Consider the following 21,768-nt stretch of genomic DNA (forward strand, 5'->3'; position numbering starts at 1 on the left):
AAATCAAAATTATGTGTCGTCAAAATTATATTGTCAAAGGAAGGCAATGACATTCTGTCTTCTGAAAAGAGAAATAAAAAAATGGATGATGTTCTGTATGAGACATTATGTAAAGTTGGCCATCAAACCCAGTCACGTCCTGACATTAGGCCAATATTGTATAATCAGGGTCAGTACCCCGAGTCTTTATTCATAGATGTTTTAAACATCAGTCGTTATACCTGCAGCTAATGAATCTGTGATAATTGATGTCGAGCTGATACCCTACGGAGATTTATTCAGCATATATTCAGCGTTCCCAGTAAGTCTCATTGTTGGGATGCCATTCAGCGCTAATGTACACCGCCTAATACCCCCGTAACATCACCAACGTAAACTTATAGAAACATTCCTATTGATTATTGATTGGCACAAATTTACACATTGTAATCTTCAGAGCTGTTAACATCACTTGATGAATCGGTACCGTACCTGATAAAAACATCTCGTGGAATCTGACAGATACTGTTTTATATCAGTGATACTAAACACTATAGATCTCCTAATGCAGTTTTATCCTGCTCATCATTCGTCCTAGTACAGTTTCGTCCTGCTTGTCATTCGTCCTAGTACAGTTTCATCCTGCTCGTCATTCGTCCTAGTACAGTTTCATCCTGCTCGTCATTCGTCCTAGTACAGTTTCATCCTGCTCGTCATTCGTCCTAGTACAGTTTCATCCTGCTCATCATTCGTCCTAGTACAGTTTCGTCCTGCTCATCATTCGTCCTAGTACAGTTTCGTCCTGCTCATCATTCGTCCTAGTACAGTTTCGTCCTGCTCATCATTCGTCCTAGTACAGTTTCGTCCTGCTCATCATTCGTCCCCCTTAGTACAGTTTCGTCCTGCTCTCATTCGTCCTATTCAGTTTCGTCCTGCTCATCATTCGTCCTAGTACAGTTTCGTCCTGCTCATCATTCGTCCTAGTACAGTTTCGTCCTGCTCATCATTCGTCCTAGTACAGTTTCGTCCTGCTCATCATTCGTCCTAGTACAGTTTCGTCCTGCTCATCATTCGTCCTAGTACAGTTTCGTTTCGTCTTCCGTCAGTTTCGTGCCTCTTCATTCGTCTCCTATTACAGTTTATGATCCGGCTGCTCAATTCCTTACGGTCGCAAGCTACTCAGATGTTTCTGTCTCTCACGCGCCTCATCATCGTCATAGTAACGAGTTTCGTCTCCGGCCTTGTCATTCCGTCCAAGTACAGTTGTTTTTCCGTAGCTCAGTCATTCGTCCCTAGTAAACCAGTTCGTTGCGATGTCATTCGTCCTAGCTCATCATTCGTCCCTAGTACAGTTTTGTCCTGCTCGAATCATTCGTCCTAGTACACAGTTTCGTCCTGCTCTGGTCATTCGTACCTCCAGTACAGATTTCGTCCTGCTCATCATTCGTCCTGAGTACAGCCTTTTGTCCTGCTCGTCCTTCGACCTTGTACAGCTTTCGGTTCATGCTCGTCCTTCGTTCCTTGTCAGTTTCGTCCCTGCTCACTCATTCGTCCTAGTACAGTTTACAGTTCATTCGTTTAACAGTTGGTGTCCTGCTCGTCTCATCTCAGTTTCGTCCCTCAGTACATTTTTTTCGTCCCCCTGCTTTCGTCATCTCGTCCTAGTACAGTTTCGTCCCCTGCCAACATTCGCGAGCCGAAGTTACCAGTTTCGCTCACTGCCTTGTCATTCTCTAGTACAGTTTGGAGACGACCTCGCCTCGTTCCTTGACCTAGTTTATACAGTTTATGTCCTGCTCACGCCATTCTGTCCTTAGTACAGTTTCGTCTGCTGGTCTTCGTCATCAGTTTCTCCTGCTTGTCATTCGTCCTTGTACAGTTTGTGTCTCTGCTCGTCCTTCGTCGCTAGTACTGTCCTGCCTCATCATCATCGTCCTAGTAACAATTTTCGACTGTCCTGCCTCGTCCTTTCGTCATTCGTACCAGTATCTGTCCTGCATCGTTCCTTCGTCCTAGTGTACAGTTTCGTACCTGCTCGTCCATTTCGTCCTAGTTAACAGTTTTGTCATGATTGTCATTATTCTGTCCTAGTACAGTCTCTTCGTCGCTTAGTAACATCTTATCTGTCACATTCTTTCCTTCAGTTTTCATCTACTCACGTTGTGCGTCTTAGTACAGTTTAGTCCTGCCTTCATCCTTACGTACCTTGCACAGTTTTCGTCCTGCTGCCTCATTCGTTCTCTAGTACAGTTTTTCGTCCTGCTTGTCTATTCGTCCTAAGTACATGTTTTTAGTCCGTGTCATCAAGCGTCGTCCTATTAAAGTTATTGTCCTAATCATCATTCGACCTTAGAATCATTGCTGCCTTCATTTTTCCTAGTACAAGTATTGTCCAGATTTACCTTTTCCTAGTTGATTTTCATCCTAACAGTCCATTCGTCCTAGTATAGATTTAATCTCTGCCTCCGTCCTTCGTCTAGTACTATGTCCTGCATTTTTCGCCTCCGTATACAGATTCGTGTCCTGCTCGTGCACCTATGTCCTATGTACAGTTTTTGTCCTGTCGTCCTAACGTACAAGTGAGTACAGTTTTAGTCCGTGCTTGTCATTCGTCTCCTAGTACAGCTTTGCGACCTGCTCCGTCCATTTGTAATAGTAACAGTTTTGTCCTGCTTGTCATTCGTTACTGCTTTATGTTTCGTCCTTGCTCAATTCTTTGTCCCTAGTACATTTTTTGTCCCTGCCACGTCCTTCGACCTAGTACAGTTTTGACCCTGCTTGTTTGTGATTCGTACCTAGTACAGTTTGTCCCTGCTTGACATCATTCGATCCTATTACAGTTTCGTCCCTCGTTCGTCACTTTCGTCCTAATACTAGTTCTCGTCCTGCTCGTTGTTCATTCCGTCCTCTACTACAGTTTTTCCTGCTTTGACAATCGTACTAGTACAGTTTTCGAGCCTGCTAGTTCATTCGTCCTAGTGACAGTTTTGTCCATGCTCGTCTTTCACGGTCCTTAGGTACAGGTTTTGCTCTGCTCCTCATCATTACTGACCCTTATTACAGTTTCCATTCCCAGCTCAACATCCTTGTGCATAGGTAAGTTTAGTTTCCTGTCCACGAACATCGTCAATTTCGTCCATTGTACAATTGTTGTGTCCTGCACTTCATTTGTCAATATAACAGTTTGATGTCTCCTGATCGTCCTCTCGTCCATACGTACATGGTTTTCAGTTCATGCTCATTCATTCGGTCCTATAGTAGTTACAGTTTCGGTCCTGCTCATCAATTCGTTCCTAGGTACATTTTTTATCTGCTTAGTCATTCGTTCCCTAGTCACACGATTAACGATACTAGTCTCAATACATCTTCGGCCCTTCAGTGTTACAGTTGTTTTTCCCCATTCTGTTCTGTCGTCACGTCCTGACGCGACAGCTTTTGTCCTGCTCATCATTTCGTCACTAGATACACATTTATCGTCCTGCATGTCCATTCGTCCTAGTACAGTTCGTCCAGCTCGTAAGTCGTACTAGGACAGTTTCGTCCTGCTTGTTCATACGTCCCTAGTACAGTTTTTTATGTCCTGTCCTGTCATTCGTCCAATTTCAGAGTCCGTCCTCCTGTCAAAGTACAGTTTCGTCCCCTGCTTGTCATTGACTTCCTAGCAACAGCTTTTGGCCTGACTCGTACCTTCCGTGCCTGAGGTAACGGTTTTGTCTTGATATGCTCATCTCATTCTTCCTAGTACAGTTTGTCCTGCTCTCCTTCTTCTAGTTACAGTTTTTGTCCTGCACAATCATTCGTATAGTACAGTTTCGTCTCCTGACACTCGTCACCTTCGTCCTAGTACAGTGTTCTAGTCCTCATGATTCGTCTGCCTCTACCCTAGTACAGTTTTCGTCCCTGCCTTGTCATTCAGTCCTGCAGTAACTGTTTCGTCCTGCCGTGTCATTCGTCCTATGATCCAGTTTCCGTCCTGCTTGTTCCATTCGTCCTAATCAGTTTCGTCCCTGCTTGTCAATCGTCCTTGCTACAGATTTTCGTCCCCTGCCTCGTGCTTCCTACGCTCATAGCTAACAGTGTTTGTCCAGCTCCTCCTTCGTCCCTAGTAATTTACACGAGCTTCGTCCTTGCTCGTCCTTCGGTCATATAGATACAGTTTTGTGTACTAGCTCGTCCAATTCGTCCTCATAGAGTACAGTTTCGTTCCTGATTGGTCATTTCATCCCCCTAGTTACTGTTTTCGTCCCTGCTTGTCATTACGACATAGTTACAGTTTCGTCCTGCTTGTCATTCGGTCCTAGAACATTTTCGTCCTTGCTTGTTCCTATCGGCTCATCAGTACAATTTTTGGTCCCCTGACACTTGTCATTCCGGTCCTAATTACCTGTAATCGACGACCCGCTCAATCAATCGCTCCTAGTACAGCGTATACGTCCTGCTTGTCCTTCGTCCTATTACAGTTTGTAGTCCCTGCCTCGTCCTTCGTTCTAGTACAGTTTTTTCCCTGCTCATGCCTTAGTTCCATAGTGACAGTTTTTGGTCCTGCGTTCATCAATTCGTCCAAGGTACTAGTGTTTTGTTCCTGACCTCATCATTTGTCCTAGTACATTTTCGTCCTGCTTCATCATTACGACCTAGTACAGTTTCTCGTTCCTGCTTTTCATTACGTCCTCAAGTATACCAGTTTCGCTCCTGCTCATCATTCGTCCTTAGTACACAGTTTTTGTCCGCTGCAGTGTCCATACGTCCTAGTACAGTTTTTGTCGCGCTATGTCCTTCTTCCCTTGTACAGTTTTCTAATCTGCTTGTCATTCGACCTAGTACAGTTTAGTCCAGCTTGTCACTTCGTCCTCATAGTACAGTTTCGTCCCTGCTTTTTCATTCGTCCTATAAAAGTTTTTATCCATGCTTTGTTATTCTCCCTAGTACAGTTTCGCTCCTGCTTCAACCAGTTCGACCTTGTACAGTTTTCGTCCAGCTCATCATTTCGTCCTTAGTACAGTTTCATCAATACTCACATCAATTCGTCACTAGTAACAAGTTTCATCCTGCACGTCATTTCGTCCTCTGTAACAGTTTCGTCATGCTTGTCCTTCGTTCCTAGTACAGGTGTCGTTCCTGCTTCCATCATTCGTCCTAGTACAGTTTAGTCCTTGCTTGTCCAATCGTCCCAATTACAGTTTTGTTCCTACCTTGTCCTTCGTTCCTAGTACAGTTTTTGTCCCAACTCGTCATTCGTCCCTAGTACAGGTTTTGGTTCCTGGTCAACCTTCGTCCCTAGTACAGTTTTGTCCTGCTTTTCCATTTCGTTTCCTAGTAAAACAGTTTTGTCCTGCTTCATCCTTCGTCCTTAGTAACAAAGTTTTGTCCTGCCCTCGTCCTTCGTTCCTAGTACAGTTTTTATCTCTGCTCATTCATTCGTTCTAGTATAGTTTTGTACTGCTCCGTCCTTCGTCCTTAGTAACAGTTTCGTACGTTCCTGCTTGGACCATCGTCCCTAGCTACAGTTTTGTCCCTGCTCAACAATTCGTCCTTAGTATACTCGTCCCTTCAAGCTCGCTCGTCCATCACGTCCTATTACAGTTTTCTGTCCCGGCTCATCATTCGTCCTAGTACAGTTCATTCCTGCTCGGCATAAATTCGTCCCTATTACAGTTGTACGTGTCCTGGCCTCATCATTTCGTCCTAGTACAGTTTACGTCCTTGTCTTGTCATTCGTCGTAGTAACAGTTTAAACCTGCTCGTCTAGATTCGGACCTAATACAGTCTTATTTGTGATCTAGCTCATCAGCCCTTGTCTCTTGGACAACTTCGTACTGCTTTCCATTCGTCCGAGTAAGTTTGTTGATTTTTTCCAGTACAGTGAAACTTCGTCATGATAGTCAGTTTAACTATACATTTTGAATTTGTGTTGAAATTTTTTGAAATTTGACAGTTTTGGGACCCTGAGATTTCATCCTCAGTTTTGTCCTGCTTTTCATTCGAGCCTCATAAAACAGGTGGTCTTTATATACAGGCTGAATTGTGTTGATATTGACCGTTTGGGACCCTGAAGAGAAAGCAGCCTCATTAAACAGGTGGTCTTTATATACAGGTTGAATTGTGTTGAAATTGACCGTTTGGGACCCTGAGAAAGCAGCCTCATTAAACAGGTGGTCTTTATATACAGGCTGAATTGTGTGTTGAAATTGACCGTTTGGGACCCTGGGAAAGCGAGCCTCATTAAACAGGTGGTCTTTATATACAGGGCTGAATTGTGTTGAAATTGACCGTTTGGGACCCTGAGAAAGCAGCCTCATTAAACAGGTGGTCTTTATATACAGGCTGAATTGTGTTGAAATTGACCGTTTGGGACCCTGAGAAAGCCCTCATTAAACAGTGGTCTTTATATACAGGCCTGAATTGTGTTGAAATTGACCGTTTGGGACCCTGAGAAAACAGGTGGTCTTTATATACAGGCTGAATTGTGTTGAAATTGACCGTTTGGGACCCTGAGAAAGTGGCCTCATTAAACAGGTGGTCTTTATATACAGGCTGAATTGTGTTGAAATTGACCGTTTGGGACCCTGAGAAAGTGGCCTCATTAAACAGGTGGTCTTTATATACAGGCTGAATTGTGTTGAAATTGACCGTTTGGGACCCTGAGAAAGTGGCCTCATTAAACAGGTGGTCTTTATATACAGGCTGAATTGTGTTGAAATTGACCGTTTGGGACCCTGAGCCTCAAAACAGGTGGTCTTTATATACAGGCTGAATTGTGTTGAAATTGACCGTTTGGGACCCTGAGAAAGCAGCCTCATTAAACAGGTGGTCTTTATATACAGGCTGAATTGTGTTGAAATTGACCGTTTGGGACCCTGAGAAAGCAGCCTCATTAAACAGGTGGTCTTTATATACAGGCTGAATTGTGTTGAAATTGACCGTTTGGGACCCTGAGAAAGCAGCCTCATTAAACAGGTGGTCTTTATATACAGGTTGAATTGTGTTGAAATTGACCGTTTGGGACCCTGAGAAAGCAGCCTCATTAAACAGGTGGTCTTTATATACAGGCTGAATTGTGTTGAAATTGACCGTTTGGGACCCTGAGAAAGAAACAGGTGGTCTTTATATACAGGCTGAATTGTGTTGAAATTGACCGTTTGGGACCCTGAGAAAGTGGCCTCATTAAACAGATGGTCTTTATATACAGGCTGAATTGTGTTGAAATTGACCGTTTGGGACCCTGAGAAAGTGGCCTCATTAAACAGGTGGTCTTTATATACAGGCTGAATTGTGTTGAAATTGACCGTTTGGGACCCTGAGAAAGAGCCTCATTAAACAGGTGGTCTTTATATACAGGCTGAATTGTGTTGAAATTGACCGTTTGGGACCCTGAGAAAGTGGCCTCATTAAACAGGTGGTCTTTATATACAGGCTGAATTTGTGTTGAAATTGACCGTTTGGGACCGTGAGAAAGCAGGCCTGATTAAAACAGGTGGTCTTTATATACAGGCTGAATTGTGTTGAAATTGACCGTTTGGGACCCTGAGAAAACAGGTGGTCTTTATATACAGGCTGAATTGTGTTGAAATTGACTGTTTGGGATCCTGAGAAAGTGGCCTCATTAAACAGATGGTCTTTATATACAGGCTGAATTGTGTTGAAATTGACCGTTTGGGACCCTGAGAAAGTGGCCTCATTAAACAGGTGGTCTTTATATACAGGCTGAATTGTGTTGAAATTGACTGTTTGGGATCCTGAGAAAGTGGCCTCATTAAACAGATGGTCTTTATATACAGGCTGAATTGTGTTGAAATTGACCGTTTGGGACCCTGAGAAAGTGGCCTCATTAAACAGGTGGTCTTTATATACAGGCTGAATTGTGTTGAAATTGACCGTTTGGGACCCTGAGAAAGTGGCCTCATTAAACAGGTGGTCTTTATAAATACATTGTTGGTAACTAAGGTGGCAGGTTCAGCTGTATACCAACAAGTATTTCCGTCTATAAGCTTCAAGAAAATATACAGTAAAGTAAATCATACATGAGAATGTATAAAGATCACAAATCCAGGGATATATAAATCGACGATATGACCAGGGAAATCCAATGACGTTTGGAGGAACACTAGAACATTAGAGTAACATACAATAAAACATCAGTGAAATTATTATAATTAGCATCAATAGGAATGCTAAGGATCTCATCGATGTATAGGGAATATCAATAGAAAGGAAGAAAACAAAGCTAAGAATCTGTCCGCTACAGACTTCTATGTAGATACATAAACAGTAGCATGAGTCCTACGACTGTATCAGAGTATCATGGATTGTGTGGAAGTATTATACCTGTGGATCAATCTGTTGTAAATCTTGACAAATGGCTATTCCAATTGCTCAACGATTATGAGTTATTACCCGGTTCGATTATGAGTTATTACCCGGTTCATTGACCGTGACCCGATAGCTCTAATACACCAACACCCCAACCTGGCGAGATATGATTTATATACACACATAGTTGGTATCGTCTGCCTTATCTCAGGGTAACCTCAAACGGCCGCTTTATTTTCCGGTGTTAACGAGCTTACCTGTGTGAGATATACCTGGATTTACACTGTCTGTGTTAGTAAGTGGAGATTGGATCTCAGACACAACACACGAGATAACGTTATCATACTGATGGGATAGTGCTAATGCTTTTTAGTATTTTGGGATTTATCTTCGTGTAACAACATCGGCTGTTGTGAGCAGAGCATGTGTTGATCGATGTGCTGAAGAGGATCAATGTTTTATTGTGGTTGATTGATGTTGTGTGAAATTTCTTAATTTTTCTTTGAGGATTGATACCTATCAAATATAGGAATCATCACAGAAAATGATGTAATTTTATTGTAAGATATAAATCTACTGTTTGGTATGTATCTGCATTGGATCAAGGCTAAAATGGAGATAATTTATAAGATCAAAATTGATTTTATCTTTTAATTATTTTACAGCAAAGTCAAAATTCATTTGTTTAGATCAAGAAATTATCTTTAAGTTAATACTTTAATATTGTAAAAATACAGAGAAGATATATCACTGAATTAATGGTAATTCATTTTCTACTCTTGAGATTGATACAAGAATATTTAGTTAATGTCACATATTATATAACAATATAAGACAGCACTTGCTCTATGCTGCTTATATTGCGACATTATTTACATTAATGCAACATTATTTGCATATACATAAAGCTTGATTTGCAAAAACACAAGGGAATCAATTCATATAAGAAATACATTCAGTGCTTATAATATATATATACTTAAAGAATTTTATTTGATAACATATCAAAGAAATAGATAGATTTTTTTTAACGTCATGCTCTCAGAGTATCAATCCTTTGATCAACATTGAAGGCCGGATAATGTCCATTGATATCTATTTTTGCAAATCTTTGAACATTTTTCTTCACACATTTTTTTTGTTAGATTGTCAAATAAGACAGATAGGATAATGTATTTATAGTTTAGGTGGTGTAAAAAATGGATACATCTATAGTTTAAGTCTGATATGAGTCTATCTTAAAATGAAATATGTATTATGATGATAATTAATCTCTGTTGGGTGTTTTGTAAATATGATTCTTGATTGTTAAAGGATCTGTTGAAGCTTCGTTTGTACCTGAACACCTAGGACACCTGCGTCTACCTGGAATAACTTAATTAACTTTTATCTACCTGAATGGTTATGACCTGACAAAGTTTAGAATTGGCATTCATTGTTAACAATCATTCAATATTTGTTTGAGAAAGATAAAGTCATTGGGGTCAGTTTCTTAACCCCACCCCTGAATGTATAACAGTTTTAACCTACGTGTATACCTTAACCCTAACCTGTCAAATAGACAGGTATTATTACTTATATATCTAATATATATACCTACGTGTACCTGTAAAATGGACAGGTATTTACCGCTACTTCAATAATGTTGACCATCTGATTTAGTCCAAATTTTCTGAAGTATTGTCGAAATTTTCTGAAGTATTTTTATAGACATTGAAAAATATTCTGAAGAAAAATTTCTGAAGGTCCAAAAAGATGTGTATATATAATGTACATGAATAAGTCTACAAGGTTTCGACAGAGTATACACTGTTTACCTACCAGATTTAAACTCGCTTTTGATTTCATTTGTTGGCAAAAATCAACAAATCTGAAAACAAACCAAATAAATATACAAACAGGGTATTGTAGACAAAGCAAGCTTGGTTGTCACAGACGAAGCAGAATTGACGTATCTCTCACGCTACATTAAACAACAATTGGCAGGAAAAATAAACGAGACATTATTTCTCTGTTCTCAATAATAACTTATCTACAACAAAAATAGACTCCATGGTATACAATTTATGTTTCATGAAAGTAAAATTACAATACACATTTTGTGAATGAAATTTGTAACAGTTATGATTAGTTAAAATGACTTCAATGTGGTATATGGCATGTTAGTATGAAAGATATAAAATTACGATGTTGTTATGAACAAAAATTTAAAATACAAGCGTAGTTGTTGACAATGTAAAGAAAATAAACTTAATTTTAAGTCTTGGTGGTAGACCAGTAATCTATGCATGAATATGTTTTAAAAAATCAGCGTTCTAATTTACAAACAAATACAAACGTAGCAGTTGACAATGTGAAGAAAATAAACTTAATTTGTTTTCTTAGTGGAAGAACAGTAAACGATGCATAAATTTATTTTGCAAAAATCAGTGTAACGTTTTACGTTCTAATGTCTATTTTAAGATGGTCGTGTACATTACTCCATGGCCTTATTGATAGTGATGTATGTCGTATATGGATATATATCGACTGAGGCTAATGGCTAGGACATTGATTTTATGGAATTAACCAGTATTAGATGAATAACCATATTTATCCTTATAAATGTCTATGGATTCCATATATCATAAACTTTGGACGAGATAACCTTGGCCACAATTCTTTTAAGTTTTCAGTTTGAAAGCAATCATATCCCCTTAGAATGAATTTTAAAATAAAGGGAGAGAAATGAGTCACTGACAACAAATAAATCCTGTTTTCCTATCAAAGTAAAACAATGACCAGTGATTTGTTTGGGTATACCACACTTTGGAATTTTGACTACAGTATTAGATTAAAGATTAGATTCTGATGTTAAAAGTCTTTTATACTTTGGTACAAATGTACCCATGTAAGTAATACAACACCTTACCAGGTGTAAAGGCTAATTGTGTTGTTTGACCTCAGGTAGATAAGTCAAGATTCAAGTTTATGTAGTGTTTAGGTAGGTTGTATACAATTTGTGATTTAGATAGAATATTATAAATCCTGTATTTTAAATATAAATTAATAATAAACAATAAACTTCACCATTCATATACCAGATATCTTCCTTAGATGATGCCTGTTGTATTTAGATGTTATCTCCTTTAGACTCTCGGTTACCTTTACCAGTTATCTCCCCTAGATAATATTCAGTTCTGTTTACTGACTGTATTCCTCTTTCTAAAGTTAAAGAAATTTTAGCATAATAAATTATATTTCAGCGAGAAAGTGGTGTTGATCTGCAAAGGCATAATGTCTTAATGAGGATGTGGATTTAGTAACCAGATGAGTCAAGGTTTAGTTGAGCCTGGTCCATTCTAGTGGAATAAATGTGTCCATTGTGTTTGGAATATGGATATGACATAACAAAGAATTCTACCTGAATCTAAGATCCAAACTTTTACCGATGTTCAAAATCAGGTCAAAATAAGACCTGGCATTTGCCTCAGATATGGATTAGAGAAGTTAATAGTAAATATGGTAGCCATCACAAGTCGTATAACTGCCGAGCAGTTTCCTGTTCTGCCCAAACCAACCTACCAGCCAGGGTCGTTTGATCCTATTGAGGACCATAGGTCGTCGCGTCCAAAGGGGTCAAATATTCTTCATCGACAACTAAAACGACTCCAAAGGCAACGCTCCATCGTCATCACAAAGGATGAAAAAGAGGAGAAACAGGAGCGATTAGGTCGTCGTTATGATGAGAAAAAAGAACATCGTCCAAAAGATGGGTACAGAAAGGTCAATGATAGGAAAGGTCATCGAAGGGTTGTTTCAAACCGAGAAAAAAGCTTTCATTCTAGTTGTACAAAGCTTCCAGATATCAGTAGCGACAAAGAAGAAATCTTCCGCCGCCATAGTGTGACGTCCCTTACCAGCGAAGAGACCGATCGTAGATTACATCTACCATTCAGAAACATACATTCTAAATACAGTAATGAATCAGAGGACCGTATTGGAAGTCATTTCTTACATGGTGTGTACTCTAAATATAGTGATGAACGTGATAACAGAACTCTACCGTTCCGCAGTGCCTATTCTAAATATAGTGACAAAAGGGATGATCGCATTAAGAATCATCATTTCAGAACGGTGTATTCAAAGTACAGTGACGACCGAGATGACCGCAAACTCCATCATCACAGACGAACCTTTCCTAAATATGAATATCATCAGAACTACACTGAGCATTCTAAATATAACAAAGATGGTGCTAGTTATACAAGTAAACTTCCTGACATTCATTCTAGAAAAAGCAACGAATTGGATAGATTTTCTTATCAACATGATGGGCTAAGTAGAACGCACTGGCTTGGTACACACCGAGAAAGTTTACAGGAGATGGTCGACAAAGTAAAAAAACAAACTGATGATAACAATGACTACTATAGACTTGTCAAACAACGGTTCGGCCGACAGCAACGACGCCGTCCCAGGAACTTACTTCGTGCCAAAGAAAAGCGACGTCAATGTCGAAACGTTTTTCTGAAATACAGCGCCGACCTTGAGGATGGTCAGAGATTAAGGCGTCTTGGTTCTGGTCTACTGCCTCCTGTAGTTGTGGATAGTCACATACTAACACACATGCTGGTAAGGTTTGATCTTAGTACTAAAATAGGGATAGAATTGTTGTTTGGGAAGATAATTTCTCTTAACCTTGACAGAGTATCTGCACTTCCTGTGAGGGTAAGATATCTCTCAACCCTCAAAGTAAGATTCTTATAGGCAGTCATGCAAACAGTTGGCACGTTTGACTTGACAACTTTAGAAACTTACCTTTATAGATAAGATTACCCTGTTTTAACTCTAAGAGAATAATACTTTTCAATTAAGACAATTAACAGTTGTGTGTAATGATAATGTCACGCAAATATTTTGTCTGCGCTTCCGTTTAAAAAATTTGTGCAATCTGTTACGTAATGAATAAGACAACCTGCATGCACAAACCAATATGCCAAAATGACTTGGGTGAATAGTTCATTAGTCCCACGTTCCGGTGATTGTGACATTAAATTTAAATGTGATTTTTCAGACCACATTGAAGGGTATGACTATCATATTATCAATGGTAACCATGGGGGTGGATTTCAACCATAATATTAATAGATTCTTGATAATCTTACTTCAAGGGGTGAGTTCCTGTCAATATAGTGGAAGATTTCATTAACCTCTCTTCGATAAGACTGATGACTGGTGACAAATCACAAAATGGTGTATGGTGTCTGGGGGGGGAATAGGATTGATATCCCCTTTAAATCTTTAGGTTTCATCATCAGCTTGACTAATCTTCTGAAATTCAAATGAGTATTACAACAAATAAAGAACATATTAATATATACTTTTATTTGTTTTAATTCTCATTTCACAACAACTTCCCTCCTCCCACCCCTTCGCCCTCCCAACAATTACAAGCAATGAGACTTGTAAGGACTTACACTAAGATGACATTGTTATACCCCCAGTATCACAGTTCAGTGTTATTTTATTCATGAACCTGCTATTGCTTCAATGTATGTAAAGTCAAATTACTCCTATATTGTTTCGCATGGCTCTGTCCAGAAAAACAACAATAGCATTATTTTTATTCTACATCTAAAGGCTTGGGTGTGTGTGTACTGCGAAAAAAAATTATTTACAGACTTAAGCAAACACTTTGATAAAGCGGCTACTTTGATTTAAAGAAAGCAAGTTTCTATTTCAATCTTTCCTTATAAAAATAAAGTAAACGCCACTGGTATTTTAAGGATAATTAATCAACAGGAGTTTGTTTGAGTTTTCCGTCACAGACTTAAGCAGAAGGAAATGGGGCTATTTCACTTTCGTAGACTGTATATTATAGCGACATTTATCTTTGTAATAGCGGAGAAAGCTTTCAAACTACCTATACACATCTCTACAAAGATTACTGTTAAGACTACTCGGAAAACAAATTTCACCTTTAAGTGGTCAATTTCTGGACAATGTTCGTAATGAATAAATGTTCATTAATTGAATGTGTAAATGTATATATGGTTTCCCACCTCAGGGGGGCGTTTAATTTAACGAATAGTTAGCTTAATAAAAAAATTATCATCTACAAAAGTTGAAGGTATGTCACTTTCATAGACTTTATATGCAAGAAAATGAATTTAAATGTTGAAATAAAGCATTAATGTTATAGTTGATATTTTTATGTGCTTAAGATATGTTTTAAAGTTCATTTTGTAGATGTTTTAAAATCTAAGTTGAAGTGACTAATCTTCAATCACTTCTAATTTGAAAGACATCCGTTGCCTTATTTTGATGTTAACCTGCATTATAACTGCCAGGGTTCCTATATGTAGGCTCAAGTATATCAAACTTTAAAACAGTTGGGTGGTAACGTTCACAGTGGATAGTGCGTTACAGAAAGGCGAACGTTAAATGTTTCACAATATCATAGGAATAAACGATGAAAGATGTGGTTTTCTTTGGAATACTTTATAAGTGTTGAACGAAAAATATTTGTGAAAATCTTCTTGTCAATCTTGGAGAAATTTTCATGGGATATAGGAAAAGTGTTCTAATTCTGAAACTTGGAATTTAAAATGCAACTTTAGTTAGGAATTAAGTAATGTGTGTTGATATAATTTATATATCATAATGTAATTTAATGGATTGAGTGTGGATTCATTAACTTGTTCCAGGACTGTAGTGTTTTGCTAACACATATTCCCATGTGTTTTTGTGTTGAAACCTATGTAATCATAACAACAAAGAAAATTATTATCATCTGAAAGCCCATTTATGGAAATCTGAATTATTATTTCAAGAATTAATTAATTGATGATAAGATGTCTATAACATAAGGTGATTATCTATAATTAAAGAAATTTGAGTTTGTTACAAATGTAACCTTGGGAAGCCTAATTAGTGAATAGTTATGTATTACCGCGATCTCAGGATTGGTCTTTTTCCTCCTGGGGATCTAACGTATGCTAAAGCTCGAGTTTACAGGCGCCATGTGGTCATTCTAAAAATACTCCGGTCACAGGCGAAACTCCGAGTAAGTTAGTAGTCTGTCAATGTTTAGTTTCATTTTACATTATTTATAATCCAGTATAGCTGGTTATTTTTGTAAGGATGATATTTTCGCGATTTTGTATGTCATTATGTAAGTCACGAAAATTTGATCTGTGAAATTTTATTTATTGAATAATAAACAAATAGCCAAATAAAGAAATTTTGATTCCCCAAAATTGAAATTTCTAATTTTAGTTCAAAATCATGAACATTTCCACCTTGAAAATAACTGGCTATATGGTAGCTAATTACTTATGCGCATCAAAAGTTGACTTCAAATCTGGAAATTCTGGTCAGACAGTCACACAACATTGATGTTAAGTTTGAAAGAAACACCAGCAAAGTTCTCTTTGCTGTACTGTTGTAAACTGTTACAGTTACTATTTGATGGACAGGACAGATAAAAAATGATTAGATGCAGACTTCAACAGTTCTTTATAAATTTCCTTAATATTCTATTGTTTAATTTTTTTCAGTCGCTTCTTGATGGACAGAAAAAGAAAAATGTACTAGATGCAGACTTTAATGATGACAAATCGTCAGAACACTCAGGGTCATTCAAGGGCAAGGCCAGAAGATCAAAGGGCAGCAAGGGCAGAAGTAAGTAGAACAATCATTTTAGAATCTGAATTGTCACTGTATGATAAAAGACAAAACTTTGTGTAAACTCTTAATGATTCACTGAAATATATTCTTAATGAGAAAAAATTGTTTTAAACAGATTAAGTTTATGATAGAGAATTTTTCCCCCTTTTGTATATTAAACTTTGACCTCTGCAGAGTCACTTTCTTCCTCGAGAGATGATAAAGAATACGTCGGAAATGTCCCGGTTGTGGCAATGCGTTCTGGAGATTCCTCTCCGACTACGCTTCCACAAATTCCTGGAACTATGCCTCTTCCGCCGATCGGGGAGGCGAGTCGGGAACAGACCAACATCCCTCCAGTAGTGCTGCCACCTATTGCAACAGAAGCAGGTAAGATAACTCTGTTCAGAGATTATTTATTTACATATTTCACAAGTAGATATTAATTTTTCTTTTTTTCCTTCTGTTCCTTTTTACAACCTGTGCAATTAGACGGCATCTTCACAATTCTCCTCTCTAAGATGTTATGTTTTCTTAATAAGAAAAAGATATTGACCTCACAGCTATACTGGAAACTGTATTTTTGAGCAGGCGATTCAATAGCAGTATAACATGTTCTTTAGTTTGAATTTAATATTTAAGAAAAAGGAAGGTTTTCAGAAAGATGTGAAAACAGCAAAAAAGGTTATAAAAAGGGCATTGCCAGGAAAATATTTTTATAACTTTATTAGAAAAAGTAAAACTTTGTGGTTTGATTGTTTAAATAGCCAGTACTTTTTATGAGTATCATAAAAATACACATCTTTTAAAAGGTGAAATATGAAAATGCCTTGGATACAGCTTTCCTTGTCTTCTTATGTCTTTTGTTCTTTGAAAGTTTGGGCTTGGGTGAAGGGATCGGGTTAACCGCTTACAAAGCAATTAACTTATTTATGGTTTTAATTCTGTCTATTCTAACCTGGTTAAGGTTATAACTGTCCAAGTATACTCTAACCTGGTTATGGTAAAAAACCCTTGAAATATAACCTGTTGACCTCAGACATTTTAACCAGCTATAACTACTCCACCTTATAATGTATTTTAGTGTAACTCCCTCCCCAAACACAAACTTCTCTAAAGCAGCTGGCTAAGGATTAGTTGTAAATTCAATAATTTTCCATCAGAATTTAGAGATTTATTGGAAAAATTGGACACATCAGTGAAGAATTGTTTTTTTCATTATGTTAAGTTTCATTATTTGGATAAGTGAGAATAGAACAAGACTCTGAAAGGTTCAATTTTCCCTAATAATTCTTACAATGGTTATAACTTAAAATTTACCGCAGGTAATTTACGTTCTATGATAGTGTACTAGGATCACCTATAGACCATATTCAGTGAAGTTGTTATTTGGAAATATTTATGTAGCCTTTAATTCATCTATTTCAAGCATCAAAAAGTCTTCTCCAGGCTATTAATTTCTCTTTGGTTATGAATTTTAAACTGTCAAAGAAGATACTCATTTTCAGCTTATATAAAAAAGAAAATCCTGATATTTTCCAATTTTTTTTAATCCCATACAATATTTTCTCAAATTTAATGTGGTGAATGGGCTATTGTCTTTTAATAATGTTGGCGGAGGTCATAATTATTCTTTGAATTTAGATGTTTAATTATTTATAGACATAGTTTTTTCATTAACATTAAAATAACATTAAAATGGTTTGGGGAGAAATTAATGATTAGATATTAAATAATTTATAGACATAGTTTTTTCATGAATATTAAAATGGTTTGGGGAGAAATTATTGATTAAATTTAATGATTTATAGACATAGTTTTTTCATTAACATTAAAATGGTTTGGGGAGAAATTATTGATTAGATATTAAATAATTTATAGACAAATTATTTCATTAACATTAAAATGGTTTGGGGAGAAATTATTGATTAAATATTTAATGATTTATAGACATAGTTATTTTATTAACATTAAAATGGTATTGGAAGAAATTAGTTATTTAACGTTTAGATCTTTCTCTCCTTTCTACTGGGGTATCTTATGCTCAAACTTATTTTTTCTTTAGATTTTTTTTTGTTTAATTTCTACCTGTAAGTTTCTTTCAAGCGAGAAAAATGTATTTTTATATTATTTGCTGAGAATATATATGCATGTGATAGTATATTTCTTAGTTATTGTTACACAAAGTGCATGTATACAGTATAATAGATATGTCACAAAGGTTAATCTCCCAGTTTGATGTTCAGAAAAAAAGAGCATATATTGAGATGATATAACGCTGAATTATTGCTGCAATAAATTGTTAAGATTTATTAGCAAGATCAAAGATTCCATGATGTATTTTTGCTGCTAAGATTACCAAAAAACCAGTTATTTTGTGGGTCAAATTTTCTGCAATTTGGATCTAAAACTAGACAAAGGAATTGTCGTGATACATAATTTCATGATTTGGCTTTAAGTGAGTAAATTCTTTAATTCATATTTCACTGAACAGAATCGTTAAATACGCTTTGATCTTGATATAAATGTTATTAATTGTTATAAGAAAAGACCTGCTGTCCAATATGCACAGAATTCAATAGTACATAGCAGTATCTAAAAAGAACAAAATGAGAGGTAAATGAATATTTTTTTGAACTGTATATTTGACCAAATATAATTTTTTTGAATTAAAAATAAAATAATGGTAATTCCTTTTAATTAATGTGTCTTGACTTCTGTGACGTAGGAATACACAGGTCTTCACATTGCTTTGCAATCCCCCGCATCACCCTGCTATTGATTAGTGCTACGCATGAAGAAGTAGTTCTCTTAGAGAGGTCGATTCTGCTGTCCAATTAATTCAGATTATGAATAGAAATATAATGTAAAAAACAGTAAAAGAAATATTTCTTTGACCATACTCAGCTTCAAACACAGTGATATTTCAAAAATGTTTTTTCTTTTTAATTTCTTTTTATCAAAGTTATAATTAAAAAGTTATTAAAGATATTTATTTTAACTGCAATCAACATGATTGGATCTCTTCAAATTGTGTAAAAAGAATATTGAATTTATTTTGGAGTATAGTTTTTCACACCTTTCGAAATATATAATTAGGGATTGAGAAAATGAAAACCTTATTACTTGAACCAGCAGATTTGACCTTTCGGCGAAGAGAACTATGACCTTTGACCCCTAAGCTTGTTGCCTAACCTTATTACACCGTTGTTGTCTTTAGTCCCTCTAGTCAGCGTTCAGCCTCCTACCCCCCAGCACACCTTCCTTACACCCCACGGAGCTCAGGAACCCAGCCTCAACACGCAGACCGAGGAGGAGCCGCAAGGTAACAAAGGACAGATAACTCTTAATCAAGGAAATATACAAATAACTCTTATTTAAGGAAATATACAAATAACTCTTATTTAAGGAAATATAAAAATAACTCTTATTTAAGGAAATATAGCATGTTTTTTATTTGCAGATGTGTATGTTATGTTTTATGAAAATGACATGAATGTTGTGTTTATTACAGTGACTGTATTTGAAGATATAAATCATTATAACTTCGAAAAATTAATATGGGTTTTTTGCTCTTTTTTAGTCTGTATTAATTTCCATTTATGATTATGAGCTTCTATTGTCTAAAGGTTTTGATGGTAACGTAGAACAAAATCAGTAATGAAGCAGTTTTAATTGTATAAATACTGCACATCATGAATGTGAAGTTTATATAACATTAATCATAATTTGATACCTAATTATGAACTTAAAAAAATCAATATGAATCTTTTGCTCAGGATTTCTTATTTCTAAAGGTTTTGATAATTTTGAATAATGTCTGAGTATTGAAGCAGGTTTAAACATAATTGACATAAATTACTAACTTAGAAAATTAAATTGATTTTTCAAAATTGAAAATTTACATTAACTACTCTACTCTCGCCCTGTTATAGTTACTGGGTATTTAAGGTTAAGGCCCCTATGGGCCTCTTGTTTATTTATTTACCCCTTTGACAGTAAAGGTAAGAGCTATTTAAGACATTAATGTATTGTAACATTGTCCTGTGTATCAGGGTGTGACAATATCATATACACCACACTTATGTGTGACACTTACCTGTGAAGTTAAGTGTTTAATAGGCCTTGGAGATCAATACCGATAACTCAACAGTTCGTGACAATCAGTAGAGTTTAATGTGATCGTTGTCCATGTTTCCCTCGGTAACCAGGTGACCTGATGCATGTATAGATATATATATATTTACGTCTTAACAATAAACAAACAAAGACGTAAACAACGCTAATTGTTTACATGTCGCATATGTAAATGGACTATTATAACATTTAAAATTTCAATTTGGTTATTTTGTCAGATTCCTATTACCCGTTTAAAATAATTTCTAATTTGCCAATTTCAGTTTTTTCATGCTTTATATATTGAAATTGTTGGAATATTGTAAATGGGCTGCATTTAGATCAAAAATGATTTAGCTGTAACCATTAGAATTGCAATTTATAATTTATCAAAGTTCTATTACTGTTTTTAAATGAGTCGTTGACTTTGTCAGTTTCATCATGTTTTAATGTATTTAAAAGGTTAGGAAAAAATGTAAACAAACTGGTTAAAGATTAAAAATGATTAAAATATAACCCAAAATTGCAATTTTATAACATGTCGGATTTCTTTTACTACTTTTAAAGATGCTCCACCGCCGACAGAATATAATTAATATTATTAATTGAATAATAATTGGTGTTTAATCATGTATGTATATATATATGCCTAATTAACACAAAAAATAAAATGAAATAATGTATTTCGCTTTTGGTGCATGCGCAATGAGTACTTCATTACATATATGATATAGTGCCACTGAAGTTTTTTGGGATTCAATTAATTATTTTTCATATTTTTTACTGGAAGTAAAATTAGAAGCTCAAACTTTTCAATGGTGGTAATGGTGTAAACTAAATAACATTTGTAGCTGAAGAAAAATCCTAGATCATCTGTTCCTGTTTTTGATAGTGAAAAAACCCATTTGTCAGTGGTGGAGCATCTTTAAATGGTTATTATTTTGTCAATTCAATGTTAGTGTGACTTATTAAAAATGTTGAAAGAAAGTAAATGAGTTGAAGATAACAAAACTGTGTATAATTTTTAAATCGTGAAGAATTTTGGATATTGACATGGCTAAGAATTATATGGCAATTAAAACATACCCAGAAATTGTCACTAACATTTAATGGTACCGACGGTTACTTGTCCCCATCAGGTACTGTAACTTATTTATATACGCATACAATGTAGAATCACTTTACATACCATAAAAGTATCTTGACATTTTAGTTTCAATACATATTTAATTTTCCCATTCATTATTTTTAGAAAGTCATTAATGATTAACTCTAGTACAGCTAATTGCTTGAATTACTTGATAAAGGTTCAAGGGCAACCAATTTAGTGCTTCACTGATTTATACACCATCATCAATATCACTGGGTAAATCCAGAAATTGAAATTAATTGCCCAGGAAAAAAAAACATCAAAAAAATAAAATAAAAAACAAAACAAAAAACAATAGAAAAAAAGAAAGAAAGAAAGGATGGAAAGAATGCAAAAAAAAAAAAAAGAAGAAGAAAAATCACAAAAATTGTTTTCCAATCTCCAATCCCCAAATAGAGGAACATATAAATAAACTTTTGATTTGTGTGCAGATTCTGGAAAATAAGAATAGAATGAAAACAGAGGATCCTGAGTGGCTATATAGCAAACTTGTTCAGTAATTGATATGAGGTAAGCCTTCTTCAGTACAACAATAAACTTCCATTTACACAATATTTGTTGGT

At 36.0% G+C, this 21,768-nt stretch overlaps 1 protein-coding gene across 19 annotated transcripts in view; it reads left to right on the top strand.

The window, feature by feature from the left end:
• LOC138310308 (uncharacterized) overlaps window positions 1-21,768 on the top strand; it is an 84,805-nt gene that overhangs the window by 18,065 nt on the left and 44,972 nt on the right. For 3 of the 19 annotated variants that reach the window (XM_069251457.1, XM_069251462.1, XM_069251453.1), the window contains exons 1-5: window positions 8,415-8,872; window positions 11,535-12,903; window positions 15,831-15,954; window positions 16,135-16,329; window positions 19,160-19,264. In XM_069251457.1, coding sequence (XP_069107558.1) covers window positions 11,791-12,903; window positions 15,831-15,954; window positions 16,135-16,329; window positions 19,160-19,264 — 1,537 coding nt within the window. In that variant the 5' untranslated portion in view covers window positions 8,415-8,872; window positions 11,535-11,790. Of the gene's footprint in view, window positions 1-8,408; window positions 8,873-11,358; window positions 12,904-15,830; window positions 15,955-16,134; window positions 16,330-19,159; window positions 19,265-21,768 lie in introns of those variants that run through there. The other 16 variants (XM_069251449.1, XM_069251464.1, XM_069251452.1 and 13 more) reach the window with 12 other exon arrangements.

This window comes from Argopecten irradians, chromosome 16, assembly GCF_041381155.1.
Source record: "Argopecten irradians isolate NY chromosome 16, Ai_NY, whole genome shotgun sequence".
In the NCBI taxonomy this organism is placed as follows: domain Eukaryota; kingdom Metazoa; phylum Mollusca; class Bivalvia; order Pectinida; family Pectinidae; genus Argopecten; species Argopecten irradians.